Here is a 21328-nt window from a genome sequence, read left to right as displayed (position 1 = left end):
ACAGGTGAGGGAGCACAGATCACGGGGGTGACAGGTGAGAGAGCACAGATCACGGGGGTGACAGGTGAGGGAGCACAGATCACAGGGTGACAGGGGAGGGAGCGCACATCACGGGGGTGACAGGGGAGGGAGCGCACATCATGGGGGTGACAGGGGAGGGAGCGTACATCATGGGGGTGACAGGGGAGGGAGCGCACATCACGGGGGTGACAGGGGAGGGGAGCACAGATCACGGGGGTGACAGGTGAGGGAGCACAGATCACGGGGTGACAGGTGAGGGAGCGCACATCACGGGGTGACAGGTGAGGGAGCGCACATCACGGGGGTGACAGGTGAGGGAGCACACATCACGGGGGTGACAGGTGAGGGAGCGCACATCACGGGGGTGACAGGGGAGGGAGCACAGATCACGGCGGTGACAGGTGAGGGAGCGCACATCACGGGGGTGACAGGGAAGGGAGCACACATAACGGGGGTGACAGGGGAGGGAGCGCACATCACGGGGGTGACAGGGGAGGGAGCGCACATAACGGGGGTGACAGGGGAGGGAGCGCACATCACGGGGGTGACAGGTGAGGGAGCGCACATCACGGGGGTGACAGGTGAGGGAGCGCACATCACGGGGGTGACAGGGGAGGGAGCGCACATCACGGGGGTGACAGGTGAGGGAGCACACATCACGGGGGTGACAGGGGAGGGAGCGCACATCATGGGGGTGACAGTGGAGGGAGCGCACATCACGGGGGTGACAGGGGAGGGAGCGCACATCACGGGGGTGACAGGGGAGGGAGCGCACATCACGGGGGTGACAGGGGAGGGAGCGCACATAACGGGGGTGACAGGGGAGGGGGCGAGTAGCCGATCACGGGGGTGAGAGGTGGGGAGGAGCGGGCGGCACATAACAAAGTAGAGGGGGCGCGCAGCATATAACGGAGGGCAGGGGACGGGCAGCACATAACGGAGAGGGGGCGCGCAGCACATAACGGAGGAGAGGGGGCGGTGCCGGGCAGCACATAACGGAGGAGAGGGGGCGGGGCCGGGCAGCACATAATGGAGAGGGGGCGGGGCCGGGCAGCACATAACGGAGGAGGAAGCGGGCAGCCGATCTCGAGTGGAGGGGGCTGGCAGCACATCACGGAGGTGAGGGGACGAACAGCCGATCACAAGGGAAAGGGGCCGGGCAGCAGATCGGGGGGAGCGGTGGCACTGTGGCAGATGGAGGGCGGCGGATCGGGAGGTGTGGGGGTGAGGGTGCGGGCAGCAGATACGAGGGGTGGGGGTGCAGGCAGCAGATCGGGTGGCAGATCGCGGAGGGCAGCGGCGGATCAGGAGGTGAGGGTGCGGGCAGCAGATACGAGGGGTGGGGGTGCGGGCAGCAGATCGGGTGGCAGATCGCCGAGGGCAGCGGCGGATCGGGAGGTGAGGGTGCGGGCAGCAGATACGAGGGGTGGGGGTGCGGGCAGCAGATCGGGTGGCAGATCGCGGAGGGCAGCGGCGGATCGGGAGGTGTCGGGGGTGAGGGTGCGGGCAGCAGATACGAGGGGTGGGGGTGCGGGTGGTAGATCGCGGAGGGCAGCGGCGGCGGATCGGGAGGCCGGTTTCATACATGCTCCGGTCACATAACAGCATGGGACCGGATCTTGTCGCCCTGCCATTGCACTGTATACACTCACTGTGCTGGCGTGCTGCAGGGCCGACAAGTGAAGCCGATGGGGGCGGTCACCGGCAACAGGTCAACTGTGATTGGAGAGAGCAGTCACAAGGCCGATCTCTCCAATCAGAGCTACTGGAGCTGGGGGAGGGTGATCCAGTGAGGTCACCCAGCTCCAGCCAATGGCCAGTGCTATAGCTATATTCAATGTTTCAGTCATTTTAAATGGCTGGAACATTACAGTGGCTGTGATTGGTTGAACGGCGTTTGTCAGCCAATCACAGCCTCCGTAGGTCCGGGGAGGAGGCACCACTCCTCCTGAGGTCAGGTACAGGTCCCCTCCTCCCCGAATCTGCGGTTTATGCTAACTTTTCGCAGTCACCGGAGGCTCCGGTGCCGCGATTACGCCATGACGGAAAGATCCGTCCTTGGTCGTTAAGGCCCAGGGCACCATGACGGATCTTTCCGTCCATGGTCGTGAAGGGGTTAAACAATATGGGAAAGCCCATATGATGATGTCATGTCTTTCGAAGCTTTTGATAGGTTTATTTGCAACATCTGAGTAAATAGACACACACCTGCGGATGTACTTTAATGCACACCTGAAACACACTGCTTCTTTGTGTAGCACCATGGGAAAATCGAAATAAATCAGACAAGCTCTCAGGAAGAGAATTGTAGACTTGCACAAGTCTGGTTCATCATGGGGTGCAATTTCAAATACCTGAAGGTGCCTCGTTCATCTGTACAAACAATTCTATGCAAGTACAAACAAGATGGGAATGTCCAGCCATCATACTGCTCAGGAAGGAGACTGGTTCTGTGTACCAGAGATGAATGTGCTTTGGTTAGAATTGTGCATATCAACCCAAGAACAAAAGCAAAAGACCTTGTGAAGATGCTGGTATTATTGTGTAATTATCTACACTGAAACAAGTACTGTATCAACACTGTCTTAAAGACCACTCTGCCAAGAAGCCATTACTCCAAAATAAACATCAAAAAGCCAGATTAATGTTTGTAAATGCACACTGGAACAAAGACCTAAATTTTTGGAGACATGTCCTGTGGTCTGACGAAACTAAAATTGAACTGTTTGACCATAATGACCATCGTTATGCTTGGAGGAAAAAGGGAAGAGCTTTGAAACCTAAGAACACTATTCCAACTGTGAAACACAGGGCTTGCAGCATCATGTTGTGGGGTTGTTTTGCTGTAGGAGGTACTGGTGCAATTCACAAAATAAATGGCATGAGGAAAGAAGATTATGCGGCTGGCAATACTGAAGCAACATCTCAAGACATCAGCCAGGAATGTAAAGCTTGGGCGGAAATGGGTCTTCCAAATGGACAATGACGCAAAGCATACTGCCCCACTGGTTACAAAGTGGCTTAAGGATAACAGAGTCAATGTTTTGGAGTGGCCATCACAGAGCCCTGATCTCAATCCTATTGAAAATGTATGGGAAAAGCTGAAAAGGCAGGTGTGAGTGTTAAGGTGAACTCTTAACCAGAGATCACTAGTTGCCTACTGCCTGGCCGAATTGATATGGGCCAAGTGCATGCATAAAAGAATCCACACCAGACACAGTCGGATGTGTAATCTCTTCTTGGTCACAATAGAAAATGGCACCAAAAAAACAGACAGAGAAGAGCATGCATCCTCTTGATATAGGCTAGGGGCGTACACAAGTTCAGATATGCACATTTAGTGGGACAGTTCATGAGCTAGCCAATGGGGAGATCCGTGTTGCTGTTGATGGGCGGGTCTGACTTCAGTGGATGAAACCATGATGATGGGAGGGACGTCATCTGGTGCATCCATGCTGATGGTTTGGTCTGTCTTCCCTTATATGGTGGTCTTCTTTCATCTGGACATTCCTTGCATTCCAGGCAAGGTGTGGAGAAACAGGCAATAGCAGCCATCTTTATATCTGTGTCATGTATATGATCTGAACCCTGAATTATGTAAGGCAAATCGACATTTCCCACAATCCCTTGTCAAGAGGTTAATTAAGTATTTAATCTTATGGCTCTCCTCAACATGAGCAAGGCGACCTACAAACATGGCTCAGTTACACCAGTTCTGTCAGGAGTAATAGGCCCAAATTCCTACCAACCATTGTGAGAAGCTTGGGGAAGGATATTCAAAATATTTGACCCAAATCATACAGTTTAAGGACAATGGTACCAAATACTAATGAAATATATATAAAATCTTGACATTGGAAAAAGTAATAACAATGCTTTAAAACACTCTCTCTCTCTCATTATTCTGCATTTGGCAGATATAAATAATTTTGGTTGCTAATTGATCTAACACAGGAAAGGTTTATTCTGATTTCATGTCAGATGGTGAGAAAAACATGCAGATGTGTCTTTTTAGATAGTGTATGCAAACTTCTGATTACTATGAACTATTGTGAGAAGCTTGTGGAAGGATATCCAAAACGTTTGACCCAAGGCACATACAGTGGGCAATGGTACCAAATACTAAACTTTTGACTTTGCAGAAAGTAATAGACATGCCTTAAAATGTTCTCTCTCATTATTCTGGCATTTGGCAAATACAAGTAATTTTGGTAATCCTAATTGACCTAAAACGGGAAAGGTAGTGAGAAAAACATGCATATGTGTCTTTTTAGACAGTATATAGCATGGGTCCCCAATTCCAGTCCTCAAGGGCCGCCAACAGTGCAGGTTTTCAGGATTTCCTTAGTATTGCACAGGTGATAATTTAATCACCTGCACAGTTGATGATTCCAACACCTGTGCAATGCTAAGGAAATCCTGAAAACATGCACTGTTGGCGGCCCTCGAGGACTGGAGTTGGGGAACCCTGGTATATAGTGTATGTAAATGTGACGCCCTGGGCAAGCCAGGGGTCACAGGTCATAACACCACCACACCCTACACCCCGGATAGGTACACCAAAGCTACACAAAAATCCTTGTTGCCTTCCTCCAGGGGCTGATGTCCACACCAGGGGGTGGGCCAGGCGGTTGGCTCCACCCACCGAGGAGTACAGAGCCCTGGAGGCGGGAAAACCAGGCAGAAGGTTTTAGATAGAGTTAGAGTTTGGAGGAGGAAGTGAGAGGAGCAAGAGAGGAAGGAGAAGGAGGACAGTGAGAGTAGTGACTGAGAAAGTGACAGTTGAGAAAGCCTGAAGTTGGTCCGGGTGTGTGCCCCGGACTGAGAACAGCAAGGTCAGCAGACGGCGGTGACCGTCTGCAGGAGAGGCTACTTGGAGGTTGCCGAAAGGACCGTGGACGGGTGGTGGCCCGGCGGTACCGGAGCGGTATACGAAGAGAAGCCAGCACCATTGGCAGGGGCCTTTCGGATCCCGGCAAGGCTAGGAGTCGCCGTGAATTTGCCAAATCCGTCAGTGAAGGGGACCTCTGGGTCTCCCAACAACCGAGTCCCGATTGAAGGCAACAGTCCAACCGTTAGAGAGAGACACCGCCACCGCCAAGGCACCAGTTTCTCAGGGCCAGCGCCTGCGGGCAAAGAGGGGCTCCTCTGGCACATATCCGAGCCGGGGAGCAGGTTACCGGTGGGAACCCATCGCTACCAACATAGACTTAGGTGCAGGAAAAGGGACCGTCACCGTCAACTACCGGGGAAAAGCAACAGCAGCCGTCCGTGGGAACCATCTTTCCAGCCGTGTGTTTTACCGAGAACTGTGTCACCGTCTCAGGCTGAGTGAGTACCACAGTGCCGTGAGGCACAGCGCTGCCCCCGCGTCCCTGCACCCCACCAAGCCCTGCACCGGCCCCGCCATCCCTCATCCCCCAACTCATCACTGGGCCCCGGGACAACCACCCCCTACCCACGGAGGGGAGAACTAACAACTTTGCTGCTCCCTGTCACCGCTCCCGGGATTCCCATACAGAGCAGCGGGGGTGTCCCTACAATCACCACAACCGTGGGTGGCGACACGGACAATAAACTATCCCAAAAACCAAACCCCTTTCACTCATGGGCGAGGAGTGCCGCTCGAGTCCCCGGGATCCGGCTCATTGCTCGAGCCACCGAGCAGCAGCAGGCCGCAGCAGCAGCGGCAGCCGGACCCGAGCAGTGGGAGAGCGCAGCGTCCCCTCCTCCACCTGCGACATAAACTTCTGGTTTCAACTGTTTATATTCCTGTGCGGTAACATAACTTGAAACTTGTCAGCCCCAATGCAAAACTGGCCTTTAGTCAAACTGGTCTTTTCATATTGGCCAAGGGGGGCAAATTTCCCAGGCACTGGTAGCAACTTTAGCCCCTGCACCACTAAAGGTACACCTCTGTTCCTGTGGCTTTTACTGTGCCAAACTATTCTGTGGCACCATCACAGCTTTTAATCATGCCTGTCATGTCTTATTCCTAATGTGGCCCATAATCTACTTTCCCTAGCTGAAACACACACATAGATTCTAGAGGAAATTTAAAGGAATATTCCTTCTCATATGTTCATATGCCATATGCCACATGTGTGAGGAAACCATAGAACTTAGAAGAAAAACACGGATACATGGAAAGAACATAAAACTCCAAATAATACCCAAGGGGAGCATGGGGAAATGTAGAGTTATCCCATATAACTGCTAAGGGGCCAAATTGAAGTTCCATTTAATGGGTATTGAGATTCCATACTGCGATATCATCCCTCCAGGACCACTAGGACCATTTCTCTTAGGTGGTTCGGAGTGTGGTAGTCTCTAGTAGCTCCTAAAAGGAACCTAATTTTCCATAACCAGATCCTCAGTGATGCTCGTCAGGTAGTACTAACAACAGAGCCTTTATGCACCGAGGAGAATATACAGACTATATACAAATGTGCCCCAGAGTGAGATTTTATGCACGTATTTCCACCTTGACTGGTCCACGTGATCACAATTCTCATCCGTTGACTGTAGCTCATGTTTCCAAATGACCGTTTTTCGTGATTAGACATTGGGTGTTGTAAAATAACCTATAATCCACTTTACCTGTTCCAGGCTTGAAGACGATTGTTGGAGCCCTCATTCAATCTGTGAAAAAGCTGGCAGATGTGATGATTCTCACTGTCTTCTGTTTAGCCGTTTTTGCACTAATTGGCCTTCAGCTGTTTATGGGAAATCTCAGACAGAAGTGTGTCCGCTGGCCTCCCCCTCAGGAAGCATATGACTATTACAGAAATATGACCATCAATTCTATGGATTTTGATGACAACTCGACCTTATACAATAATACTGACATGTTCACCAACATATCCATAGACTGGTCTGCGTACCTCGATGATGAGTGTAAGTGAAATCACAAATTCAGTGCAAAGCCATGAAAGCTTAATTATTTAAAGTGCATGATAACTTTTAATGCAATACTTTTGTGACTTTTGGTGGTTTAAAACAAGTTTCACCTCCAACTCTACCAAAAGGGGGTATGCGGGGGTAGGACGAAGATGGGACGCCACAGTCCAACTAATTCATGATAAGCTGTGGTCGGTCTTACGCCAGAAATCTTACTCCAGCCTTTAACTTAAGTAAGATTTGTGGTGAGAAATATGGAGGCGCACACCGTTTGTGAGACATATGCTTCTAAATCATTCGGGAGCATCTAATGCCAACTTGTCGTCACCCTTCATTCCAGAGTGGCATGAACACGGCTGGTTTTGAAGAATCGGGCCTATGTCTCCTGACTACCTTGTACATATAAATGTTTGCCTTTCTTTATTGTGAGGAGGGGAAAAAGCCTCAGCCAAATTCTTCAAACTACCGTTCCCTTCCCCCCCAACACTATCTGTAGGGAAGGAGTCAAGAGACACTGCTCTGTCACAATATCTTTGAGATATTGCATCAAATGATCGAAGGGGTGACTGAAGTCATTGTTGTTGACTGGGGTGGCAAATAACATTATTATTGATGACCTCAATGGTAAATGATGTCATTGTGGATGACTGGGGTGGCAACTAACGTCATTGTTGATGACCTCGATGGTAAATGATGTCATTGTGGATGACTGGGGTGGCAAATAACGTCATTGTTGATGACATCGATGGTAAATGGTGTCATTGTGGATGACTAGGGAGGCAAATGAAGTCATTATTAGCGCCACTCTGGACGAAACCTGGACGGTGATTATAGGGGATGCTATATATAGAGCTCACATCAACGTGCATTGTTGCAATATTTCTGGGCTTGTTTAAGTCTGCTGTTAACTCTGCCCCCTTCAAAAAACACCCATAGCACACCCCCAGAATGCCCACTTTTAGGCAGGGATTACATAAGTTTCACTTCCTATTGACACCTACGAAATCCAGGACAGTTGCCTACTATGTCTATGCAAACTGTAGACTGGGGATCAAGATGTGAAAAAAAATTGGAACATGGACCTAATTTATCAAAATTATCTAAAAGTAAAAATGTATGTCTCGGCTTTTATTTCCTAAAATTACAGAGTTAAAGGGAAGCTGCACCTTGCTTGATTACTATGGGCAGCAGTGGAAGTTTTTCTAAGTTCTAGCATTTTTACAAATCCACCCAACTAGGTTTAGTTGTTTATCTCAGGAAGTTCCTTCAGGAATTCAGAATTATAGAGTATATCACAAAAAGTCAGTACACCCCATCACATTTTTGTAAATATTTTATTATATATTTTCCTGGGACAACACTGAGGACACGATAATTTGATACAATGTAAAGTAGTCAGTGTACAGACTTGTATAATAGTGTAAATTTGGTGTAAATAACTCAATACAGCAATTAATGTGAAAATCGCTTGTAACAAAAGTGTGGACATCACAGAGCTGGTGGATGTTAGAGACCTTGCACTCCTCCACCTTCTGTTTGAGGATGCCCCACAGATGCTCAATAAGGTTTAGGTCTGGAGACATGCTTGGCCAGTCCAGCACCTTTTTGCTCAGTTTCTTTAGCAAGGCAGTTGTCGTCTTGGAGCTGTGATAGAGGTTGTTATATTGGAATACTGCCCTGCGGCCCAATTTCTGATGGGAGAGAATCCTGCTCTGCTTCAGTACATCACTGTACATGTTGGGATTCGTGGTTTCCTCAATGAACTGTAGCTCCCCTCAGCCAGCAGCACTCATGCATCCCCAAATCATGAGACTCCCCCCACAATGAGACTCCCACCACCATGTTTGACTGTAGGCAAGAAGCACTTGAGCAATTTGATGCAGTGTGTGACATTTGGTCTGAGCACTCACTGACTGAACCCTCTACCCCTTTATCCTCTACAGCAATGCTGGCAGCACTCATACGTCTATTTTGAAAAGACAGCCTCTAGATATGACACTGAGTACATGTACTCAGCTCCTTTGGCCGACCATGGCGAGGTTTGTTCTGAATGGAATCTGTCTTGTTAAACTGCTATATGGTCTTGGCCACCATGTTGTGGCTCCGTTTCAGGGTGTTGGCACTCTTCTTACAGCCTAGGCCATCTATTACATATAATTCTTTTATTTCAGTTCCTCAGAGAATTCTTTGCCATGAGGTGCCATGTTGAACTTCCAGTGACCACTATGAGAGAGTGTGTGAGAGATAACACCAAATGTAACATACCTGCTCCCCATTCACACCTGAGACTTTGTAACACTAATGAGTCACATGACACTGGAGAGGGAAAATGGCTAATTGGGCACAATTTGGCCATTTTCACTTATGGGTGTACTCACTTTTGTTGATAGAGGTTTAGACATTAATGGCTGTGTGTTACGTTATTTAGAGCGCATACCAAATTTACACTGTTATACAAGCTGTACACTGACTACTTTACATTATATCAAAGTGTCATATCTTCAGTGTTGTCCTATGAAAAGATATAATAAAAAAAATTACAAAAATGAGAGGGGTATACTCACTTTTGTGGTATACTGTATACAAATAGTGAAACAATCTGCAAACAAAGTGAACATAGGCTATAAAGAAAAGTAATGTTTTAGAAAATGTATGTTATGTTTCCTTCTTTACTCTTTATTCTTTGTCACTCTAGCTAACTTTTACTACTTGGATGGAGCGCTGGATGCTCTTTTGTGTGGGAACAGCAGTGACAGTGGGTAAGTCTTATTTTCTCTACATGGAATTGAAGTTAGCGAGAGAGGTAGTAGAGGATAAGACAAAAAATGCTGCTTTTATTACAGACACATTGCCTTTTTTGTCCTTGGTCTTGGTCTGGTATTACATCTTAGGGGTACTTTGCACGCTGCGACATCGCCAGCCAATTGTAGCAATGCCGAGTGCGATAGTACCCGCCCCCGTCGCACATGCGATATCTTGTGATAGCTGCCGTAGCGAACATTATCGCTACGGCAGCTTCACACGCACTTACCTGCCCTGTGACGTCGCTCTGGCCGGCGACTCGCCTCCTTCCTAAGGAGTGACGTCACACGTCAGGCGGCCAATAGAAGCGGAGGGGCGGAGATGAGCGGGACGTAAACTTCCCTCCCACCTCCTTCCTTCCTCATTGCAGGCGGGACGCAGGTAAGGAGATGTTCCTCGCTTCTACGGCTTCATACACAGCGATGTGTGCTGCCGCAGGAACGAGGAACAACATTGTACCTGTCGCTGCAGTGAAATTATGGAAATGACCGACACTACACAGATCACCGATTTTCGACGCTTTTGCGATCGTTTATCAGTGCTTCTAGACTTTACACGTTGCGACGTCGTTACCGGCGCCGGATGTGCGTCACTTTCGATTTGACTCCCGACGAGATCGCAGTAGCGATGTCGCAACGTGCAAAGTACCCCTTAGCCCTTTTGAAGTGAATGTGGCTGAATTTTCATAAGTTTAAAGTTGAAAGTTCATTGAGTTCAACCTATACCGTTTGTGTTGATCCAGAAGAAGGTAAAAAACCCAAAAGGCAGTGGCTAATTGCTCCATATTAGGAGGAAAATGGCTCTACATGTAGCAATTAGACTAGTTTCATGGATCAACTTTCTGTCTTCAAAATCTAGTACTCATAAGCTGTAATATTATATTCTTCAAAAAATACATCCAGTCCCTTCTTCAACTTGTTGAGTGAATCAACCATTACAGTCATGTGTCAGAGAGTTCCATAGTCTCACTGCTTGTACAGTAAAGAATAACCGTGTGTGATTTTGATTAAACCTTATTTCTGCAATACATAGAGGATGTCACCTTGTCACTGTATCAGACCTATCTTCAAATTCAGTGTACACTCCTTGGATGATGCAAAATGGACGTATTTTATTAATACAGTCGGTATAATACACAAATGGTGAAGAAATATATAGTGTTTCAACTCTCCCGAGTCTGTATCACAGCACCAATAAAGGTAGGGGCTGAGGCATGGTATGGTGCCTATACAGTACCTGGTAGGTAGTACTTTCGTAGGCCTAGGTTTAAAAAGCTCATTAGGCAGAGCCCTGTACTGTCCCGTCATTTATTTGTACATTGTAATAAGATCACCCATAAGCCTTAGTTTTTCCAAAGTGAATAATCTCAAGTTTGAAAACCAGTTTTGGTGTTGCAGTCCACCCATTGGTCGCTCTTCTCCGCACCTGCTCCAGTTTAGCTTTGTCCTACAGGCTGATTTTTCCTGGGATCAGTTTTCCTACCCTCTTTGAACATTGGCACCACATTTGCTATGCGCCAGCCATGTGGTACAGCCCCTTTTATTATGAAATCCTTGAATGTTAGAAATAATGGTCGGTCTACCACTGTATTTAATTCCTGCAGTACTCAGGGACCTGGGTGGTGCTATCCGGGCCCAGTGATTTGTCTGCTTTTGTGTTTTTGCGGTGATGCCATATTTTCTGCTGGGTTAAGCAGGTGACATTTAAAGGGAATCTGTCAGCAGGTTTGTGTTATGTAATCTGAAGACAGCATTCTGCAAGGGTTAAAACATATACATCAGGCATGCCTGTCTTGTCAAGGTCTCATCTGTTGTTTATTTGCTATGATTGTATAACCAGCAGGGCTTATCATTGTTCAGACTACAATGTCCGGCATGCCTCCTCCTCTGATTGACACCTTACTATCAATGTACAATCTCTATAATAGAGAGCCTGGTGTGGGCGGGGACAGAGCTCAGCTCTGCTACATGGCTAAATCTAACAATTCTGATTGTGTTACAACTGCTGCACCCAGTAATCTAAGTGATAAATTGTTGGATTCAGGATCTCTGTTCCTACATCATGCTATATAGATGATATAACAAAAACCTGCTGATAGATTCTCTTTATTGGAGAATTTCTGGTATCACTGATCATGTCATCTGTCATTATTTTTTTTCCATGAATAAATTAGGGAAGAATTGGCCTTTCCCTTATCCTCTTCCACCATTTCTCCCAGACTATTCTTGCGGGGGCCAACACTATCATTATTGAGTTTCTTCTGCTTATATAGTTGAAGAATATTGTTGGATTATTTTTACTTTGTTTGGCAATGAGCCTCTGTGTCTCAATCTTTGCTGTCTTGGATTGTTTTTTCACATAATTTTTTTCCTCTGTAATTATTTAAAGTACCACTTGAGCAGGTTTTTTTTCAAGTGCTAGAGTGGGGCATTAAATATAAGTCACCTGCCCCTGGTATAATGCTTACGCTCCAGCGTTTTCATGTTTTTTTGGTGTTGCCCTTGTCCCGCTGCACCATCTTGTGACTAACTTCTGATTGGCCGAAAGTCAGAAGCTACGTCACAAATGCTCAATACATCTCTGAGACCAGGAACTAGGCTAGATCGAGGCTCTCATACACTTGTATTGAGTTGTGACCTCCAGTGAGCTACCAGCATAGGCCACAAATTGCCTGAGACTGACCAGATCTGTGGCGACAGAAGATGAAGCCGCTGGACGGCGAGTTTAGGGCCAGGGTCACACTGGCATAAAGTATCAGATGATTCTTTCATGCAAGAGACTCGGATGCAATATGCTAATGACACTTGGCTCAAACTCTGCTGCAAATATGTGCCAAGTGTCATTTTACGGTGATCCGAGTCTCTTGCATGCGAGAACTGGATCACATGTGCAGAGATTAATTTCTGTATCTTCTCCATTGTCTGTCTCGGCGTATATCGGAGTGCACTCAGATGTCGTCCGATATACACATTGAATTGAATGGGTGTGTACCATCCAAGATGTGCTGTCAATCACAGCATGCAGCAATTTTTTTACTCATGCCAAATTGTCACAAGAAAAAAATGCCAGCCTTCACTGTCCCATAGTATAACATTGGAGTGAGTGCCATCCGATAAAACATCAGATAGCACTCTTTCCAGTTATATGCAAACTAGATGGTGGCCCGATTCTAGCACATCGGGTATTCTAGAATGTAGTTTATTTATGATCACGTTGCTAAGGCCGCAGTTGGGTAACTAAGGGGCCTGCCTACACCACTCCCTCAGCAACACCCACATCCAATCCGGAGGCAGCTGAGCAGAGAGGTGAGCGGTACATGCCGCGGAGGAAATGGGAAGCAGCCGCATCTCCCAGCCTGCAGGGCCAGCGAGGGGAGGAGAAAGTACTACAGAGTATGAAAAGAGAAGAAAGTGCAAGGCTACTGCTGGGGTGTATATAGAGGCTTTGGCTTGTGGGGTGTATATAAAGGCTGCTGGGGTGTATATGCTGGTGTGTATATAGAGGCTGCTGGGGTGTATATAGAGGCTGCTGGGGTGTATATGCTGGTGTATATAGAGGCTGCTGGGGTGTATATAGAGGCTTCTGTGTGTGGCGGTGTCTGTGTGTGGCGGTGTCTGTGTGCGGCGGTGTCTGTGTGCGGCGTTGTCTGTGTGCAGCAGTTTCTCTGTAAGACGAATCAGCAAAGCATGGTTCAAATCCCGCGCCAATTCGCGGCCGGACTGCGCCAGTTGCTGATTGGTCGCAGGCGGCTGGTGCGACCAATCAGCAACGCGGGATTTCCAATACAGACAGACAGAATTAGACAATTATATATATAGATGTGAGCAAGCCCTAAGAAGGGTCAAGGGATTTAGATTTAAAGCACCACTTTAGTGCCTTTTCACTACCCTCTTTACCCTCTTGCTGCAGTTTTCTATATGTATTTTTTCTGTCATTTGTTAGGTCCCTTAGACTATGTGCGCACGTTGCGTAAATACATGCAGTTACGCTGCGCTTTGTAGCGCAGCGTAACTGAATGCGTCCTGCGTCCCCTGCATAATTTATGGAGATTGTGCAGGGGCCGTGCGCACGTGGCGTATTAGAGCGCAGCGCTTCGGCTGCTGCCCAAAGCGCTGCGTTCTAAGAAGTGACATGTCACTTCTTCCGTGCGCTTTGCCGGCAGCTCCTGCTCTGTCTATGGCAGGAGCTGCAGGCAGAGCGCATGGAATCGGCTTTTTTTTTTTTCTCTACGGACATTTTCTGCAGCAATTTGAAGTGCACATGTGCTCTTCAGATCGCTGCAGAAATTTCTGCAGGGCTAGTACGCAACGTACGCACATAGCCTTACAGTTCTTTGTTGCCATACTGGTTTTCTTCTATTTCTACTTTGATTATTCCCGTAGGTTACAAATTGTGCACAGGTCTTTTTCAGGATACTTATAAGAGTGTCTTCTTTGCTTTTTGTACTTTTATTTTTAAGGAAATTGTCCCAGTTTATGGCACTAAGATTATCTTTTAGCTGATGGTTCCTGAAATTTAGGTTCTGATTCACTATTGCATTTGTGCTTTTTTGTCCAGTTTTTGGTATCTTTGAATGTTTTACATTTGTGCTTTATACTTTTTTATGTTAATCTTATTTTCAAGTGTATTTTATGTGGGCTTTCCTGTTTGTTGTATTTTTGTTTGCTTCCATTGTGAATGGGGTTTATGATTTCCAAATGTTTTTTCCTGATTCCTCAACTGTTCAAGGTTTGCATATACAGTATACCACAAAATTGAGTACACCCCTCATATTTTTGGAAATATTTTATTATATCTTTTCATAGGACAACAACGAAGATATTACACTTTGATACAATGTAATGTAGTCAGTGCTTCATGTGTCCTATAAGTAACTTAACACACAGTCATTATTGTCTAAACTCAACAAAATTGAGTACTCCCCTAAGTGAAAATGGCCAAATTGTGCCCAATTAGCCATTTTCCTTACTCAGTGTAATGTGACTCATTAGTGTTACAAAGTCTCAGGTGTGAGTGGGAAGCAGGTGTGTTACATTTGGTGTTTATCACTCACACAGTCATTCATACTGGTCAGTAGAAGTTCAGCATGGCTCCTCATGGCAAAGAATTCTCTGAGCATCTGATAAAAAGAATTGTTGTTTTACATAAAGATGTCCTAGGCTATAGGAAGATTGCTACCACCCTGAACCTAAGGTGCAGCACGATGGCCAAGATAATCCAGTCTTTTAAAAAGACAGGCTTCACTGTGAACAGGCCTCACCATGGTCGACCAAAGAAGTTCAGTGCACGTGCTCAGCATCATATCCAGAGGTTTTCTTTTCAAAATAGATGTATGAGTGCTGCCAACATTGCTGCAGAGGCTAAAGGGGTGAGAGGTCTGTCTGTCAGTGCTCAGACCATACGCCGCAAACTACATCAAATTGGTCTGCATGGCTGTTGTTCCAGAAGGAAGCCTCTTCTAAAGATGCTGCACAAGAAATCCCACAAACAGTTTGCTGAAGACAAGCACATTAAGGACATGGATTCCTGGAACCACATCCTGTGGTCTGATGAGGCAAAGATAAACTGATTTGGTTTAGATGGTGTGAAACATGTGTGGCAGCAACCAGGTGAGGAGAACAAAGACAAGTGTGTCCTGCCTAAAGTCAAGCATGGTGGAGGGAGTTTCATAGTTTGGAGCTGCATGAGTGCTGCCTGGTGTGGGGCGCTATAGTTCAGGGAACCATGAATGGCAACATGTAGTGTGACATATTGAAGCAGAGCATTATCTCCTCCCTTCAAAAATTGGGCCACAGGGCAGTTTTCCAACATGATAACGACCCCAAACATAGAGCTCAAAGGCGTTCTGAAGGTATGAGGAAAAGTATATGTGACAAAAAGCCACCTGAGTAAAATGCTGTGCACGCCGTAAAAAGGGGTAATGCAGATACCGGTTGCGCTGGTGTGGCGCGACCGGTATCCGCATTACCCCTGTTCACAACATTCACAGCATTTTACTCAGGTGGCTCTTTGTCACATATACTTTTCCTCATACCTTCAGGACGCCTTTTGAGCTCCACAGTCTTCAACAACTAAAGGCCCTGTCACACACACAGATAAATCTGTGGCAGATCTGTGGCAGATCTGTGGTTGCAGTGAAATTGTGGACAATCAGTGCCAGGTTTGGGGCTGGGTACAAATGGAACAATATGTCCATGATTTCACTGCAACCACAGATCTGCCAAAGATTTATCTGTGTGTGTGACGGGGCCTTAATATATAGTCTAACATTGTCACAAGTGCCAGTCTGCATTCAAACAAGAGTGTGAATGATCCACTTTGTTACATTCTTATGTATATATACACATACAGTTAGGTCCAGAAATATTTGGACAGTGACACAATTTTCGCGAGTTGGGCTCTGCATGCCACCACATTGGATTTGAAATGAAATCTCTACAACAGAATTCAAGTGCAGATTGTAACGTTTAATTTGAAGGTTTGAACAAAAATATCTGATAGAAATTGTAGGAATTGTGCACATTTCTTTACAAACACTCCACATTTTAGGAGGTCAAAAGTAATTGGACAAATAAACCAAACCCAAACAAAATATTTTTATTTTCAATATTTTGTTGCGAATCCTTTGGAGGCAATCACTTCCTTAAGTCTGGAACCCATGGACATCACCAAACGCTGGGTTTCCTCCTTCTTAATGCTTTGCCAGGCCTTTACAGCCGCAGCCTTCAGGTCTTGCTTGTTTGTGGGTCTTTCCGTCTTAAGTCTGGATTTGAGCAAGTGAAATGCATGCTCAATTGGGTTAAGATCTGGTGATTGACTTGGCCATTGCAGAATGTTCCACTTTTTTGCACTCATGAACTCCTGGGTAGCTTTGGCTGTATGCTTGGGGTCATTGTCCATCTGTACTATGAAGCGCCGTCCGATCAACTTTGCGGCATTTGGCTGAATCTGGGCTGAAAGTATATCCCGGTACACTTCAGAATTCATCCGGCTACTCTTGTCTGCTGTTATGTCATCAATAAACACAAGTGACCCAGTGCCATTGAAAGCCATGAATGCCCATGCCATCACGTTGCCTCCACCATGTTTTACAGAGGATGTGATGTGCCTTGGATCATGTGCCGTTCCCTTTCTTCTCCAAACTTTTTTCTTCCCATCATTCTGGTACAGGTTGATCTTTGTCTCATCTGTCCATAGAATACTTTTCCAGAACTGAGCTGGCTTCATGAGGTGTTTTTCAGCAAATTTAACTCTGGCCTGTCTATTTTTGGAATTGATGAATGGTTTGCATCTAGATGTGAACCCTTTGTATTTACTTTCATGGAGTCTTCTCTTTACTGTTGACTTAGAGACAGATACACCTACTTCACTGAGAGTGTTCTGGACTTCAGTTGATGTTGTGAACGGGTTCTTCTTCACCAAAGAAAGTATGCGGCGATCATCCACCACTGTTGTCATCCGTGGACGCCCAGGCCTTTTTGAGTTCCCAAGCTCACCAGTCAATTCCTTTTTTCTCAGAATGTACCCGACTGTTGATTTTGCTACTCCAAGCATGTCTGCTATCTCTCTGATGGATTTTTTCTTTTTTTCAGCCTCAGGATGTTCTGCTTCACCTCAATTGAGAGTTCCTTAGACCGCATGTTGTCTGGTCACAGCAACAGCTTCCAAATGCAAAACCACACACCTGTAATCAACCCCAGACCTTTTAACTACTTCATTGATTACAGGTTAACGAGGGAGACGCCTTCAGAGTTAATTGCAGCCTTTAGAGTCCCTTGTCCAATTACTTTTGGTCCCTTGAAAAAGAGGAGGCTATGCATTACAGAGCTATGATTCCTAAACCCTTTCTCCGATTTGGATGTGAAAACTCTCATATTGTAGCTGGGAGTGTGCACTTTCAGCCCATATTATATATATAATTGTATTTCTGAACATGTTTTTGTAAACAGCTAAAATAACAAAACTTGTGTCACTGTCCAAATATTTCTGGACCTAACTGTATATGTATATACAGACACAACACGTTCAGACAACCCTTGATAAAGGCTGCATTTTAAGCCGAAACATCGGGAAGTGTATACACAGGTTTTGTATACACAAGTGTGTGTTGTTACATAATTTTTGTCAATAAAGTGGACATCAATCTCTTTTTTTGCAAAAGACTCTTTTGTGTGCCAGAGTTTACTTTCTGTTATTATTGTCTACATTTACTCCTAAGCACCTAACGACAGTTGAGCTACCTTACTACTGTTTTCTAAAAATAATGGTGGCCACACAAAATATTGACACTTTGGACACTAGTTGGCCATTATCACGTAGGGGTGTACTCACTTTTGTTGCCAGCTTTTTTTTGTGTTGAGTTATTTAGCGATCACACCAAATTTACCTTGATACAATGTAAAGTAGTCAGTCTCAGCTTGTATAAGAAAGTGTCATATCTTTTCGTCGTCCCATAAAAAGATATAATAAAATATTTACAATTATGTGAGGGGTGTACTCACTTTTGTGATATACTGTATGCAACACAATGTACAGTAGATGGCATTGTCAAAAATGAAGTCCATTTGACTATTTGGGATTGCACTGGCAGACAGGCAGGAAAGGGCCTATGTGGAAAAATAGTACATGGACCCCCTTTGCAGTCCAACAGCTCATCATTATGTAAGGGTAGCCTTTACCTCTTGGGCCTCAGGTTGCACCAATATGTCCACCCCTGTGGGATTCCACAATATAGGAATATAAATAAATACATGCAAATATTGAATTAATACAAGTCAGTCCTTTTTTAAATTCCCCAAATCAAAAGTCACAGAATGTCAAGTCACAAACAAAGCACACTTGGAACAAACCACTCGCAGGCTTACTCGTGTGGTTTTTCTCATGCTTTTAAAGATGTTTTCCTGTTTCTTGTTTTTACCTGCACTACAGCCTGAAAATGACTTCTCTTTTTTGCAATACCAGACTCAACCCATGGACAATCTAGGTTGTCTTTTGACCATTTCCGTACCTCTGTATGCCTTAGATTTAATACAAAGACAGAAGGAGAGTTTTTCCTCATACATTACATGAGAATCTACAATGATGAAATTCTGGATCCATGAAATGCCATAGACAGTGAATGTCAAATATTTGTAATTCACAAGCTACAAAGTTACATTAAATTTTGATGGATTGTATAAAGCCACAATGATTACTGAAATAGGAAAATCCTTTTAACTATTACCCAGCGTTTTACATATACACAAATGTCGGCCAATTGTCATATTGTCCGACATATTTATGAGCTCTGGATAAACCCACGCCCACCACTAATTGTCAGCGCTCTAGCTATGCACAATATAAACAGAAAGTTGTTAATCAGTGGCATGGACGGTTGATACCGAGTTCAGCAATCAAAAACTTAGAAGATGTACAACGCACAAAACTGATGTTATCACAACTTCAGCAAACGGCCCAGTAAGTGACACATCACTGGAATACAGATCACTGCCCTTACATCATGCTGCATTTAGATGGGTTGTACACATCTGGTGACAGGTTCCCTTAAGGGCGTATAACTCGTTCTAGGATTGCATCGCACTGCTCGGACTGGCTGGTGGCTCTCCTGACCCAAGCATCGCCGCATGTTTTTCTATGCACCTGCCACGCTCGGGTCAGGAGAGCTGATGGCTAGTACAAGGATTGCTTTGTGATCCTCAGACAACTTATATGGCCGTGTGACTGTGCCCTTACAGTGGTAGTTTTTCATCACTTACTTATGGAAGCTTTAACTGGAACCAGTTTAGAAAGTGTTTCTGTGCATCACTTGGGTCAGCCCTGGGGAACCCTAGATTCCTTTCACTCATGGTATATGTAGCATGTATACACTGTGTGTTTTAGTAATTAATATCTTTTTGCCTTTTTTGGGAATTCTGGTCTTGATTATGAGTGTATCTTCTACCAACAGCAAATGCCCAGAAAGCTTTACATGTATAAAGACTGGAAGAAATCCCAACTATGGCTATACCAGCTACGACTCTTTCAACTGGGCCTTTTTGGCACTCTTCAGGTTGATGACTCAGGACTACTGGGAGAACCTGTTTCAACTGGTATCAAACTCTGAACACTACTAATCCCAATCCTTATTCCAAATGTACCTTTACACTAAATGAGCTCTCTATGTCATATTCCATCTTTACTTTAATAATTTTATAAACATTTTCACCAAAAATGGAGCTGTTTGGGCAGGCTAAGGGTGCCTTTACACACTGCGACATTGGTAGATGATGCTAGCGATGGCGAGCGTGATAGCACCCGCCCCTATCATTATGCCGGTATGTGGAGATCGCTGCCGTAGCGAACATTACCGCTACGGCAGCGTCACACGTACTTACCTGCTCGGCGACGTCGCTGTGACCGGCGAACCTCCTCCTTTCTAAGGGGGCGGTTCGCTCAGCATCACAGCGACGTCACTAAGCGGCCGCCCAATCAAGGCGGAGGGGCGGAGATGAGCGGGACGTAACATCTCGCCCACCTCCTTCCTTCCGCATCGCGGCCGGCGGCAGGTAAGGAGACGTTCCTCGCTCCTGCAGTGTCACACACAGCGATGTGTGCTGCCGCAGGAGCAACGAACCACATCGATATTCAACCATTACCGATTTTTGTATTTGGGACGATCTCCCCATGGTGAACGATTTTCATCATTTTTGAGGTCGCTTAAAGTCTCTGGTAAGTGTCACACGCTGCGATATCGTTAATGATGCCAGATGTGCATCACTAACAACGTGACCCCGACGATAAAACATTAACGATATCGTAGCGTGGAAAGCCCCCTTAAGTGTTATAGTGGTGCAACAGCTGTAGTTTGTCCTGTTTAGGTACACTCTCCTTTATTATAATTGATGCTAAAGAGTAACTTTTTATTTTTGTTTCTAGACCCTAAGAGCTGCAGGTAAAACCTACATGGTTTTCTTTGTGTTGGTGATTTTCCTGGGTTCTTTCTATCTCATCAACCTTATCCTCGCTGTGGTGGCCATGGCATATGATGAGCAAAATCAAGCCACCATTCAGGAAGCATTAGAAAAGGAGAAAGAATTCCATGACATGCTGGAACAGCTAAAGAAACATCAAGAGGAGCAGGGACAACGGGTAAATATGCAATACAAGTAATTTGTATCTGCTTAACATCAAGGAGAAGTTCAGCATCTTGGAGTTGACAAAGTTTGGAAAAGATTAGATTACAATTGTATTGGTTTCAGAGTTCAATATTCCTCATTGGTTCAGTATCTGAAAGAGCCATCTTTCGTGATTTGCCATCTGAGATACAATAGTAATTACATACCGTAGTCCACACTGTACAGTTATCTTATATGTTAGGGGAAAAGAAACGTGCAGCACTGCATTACAGAAGTTTGCTTGTTGACAGTTTGTAATAACATGCAGCAGAATTGTGAATAAATGTCCTTCCGGGTTGAGAGAATGCTCGGCATGTGGCACAACACAGAGGGAAAACCGGGGAAAATGTAGAAGAAGGCCCTGGAGAGAGGGAGTGCAGGGATAAGCCACAGATGAGTGTGAAGTGGTGACCCATCTCCTTAACATCCCTGGACAGGTCCTTTCCTCATGC

General features: G+C 45.7%; 1 protein-coding gene across 1 annotated transcript in view; it reads left to right on the top strand.

The window, feature by feature from the left end:
- Positions 1 to 21328, top strand: part of SCN4A (sodium voltage-gated channel alpha subunit 4) — a 191949-nt gene that overhangs the window by 109608 nt on the left and 61013 nt on the right. Inside the window, exons 7-10 of the mRNA XM_075350297.1 lie at positions 6631 to 6918; positions 9617 to 9680; positions 19670 to 19811; positions 20638 to 20850. Coding sequence (XP_075206412.1) covers positions 6631 to 6918; positions 9617 to 9680; positions 19670 to 19811; positions 20638 to 20850 — 707 coding nt within the window. The remainder of the gene's footprint in view (positions 1 to 6630; positions 6919 to 9616; positions 9681 to 19669; positions 19812 to 20637; positions 20851 to 21328) is intronic.

This window comes from Anomaloglossus baeobatrachus, chromosome 5 (genome assembly GCF_048569485.1).
Source record: "Anomaloglossus baeobatrachus isolate aAnoBae1 chromosome 5, aAnoBae1.hap1, whole genome shotgun sequence".
Taxonomy (NCBI): domain Eukaryota; kingdom Metazoa; phylum Chordata; class Amphibia; order Anura; family Aromobatidae; genus Anomaloglossus; species Anomaloglossus baeobatrachus.
This window is presented reverse-complemented; position numbering and strand designations above follow the sequence as displayed.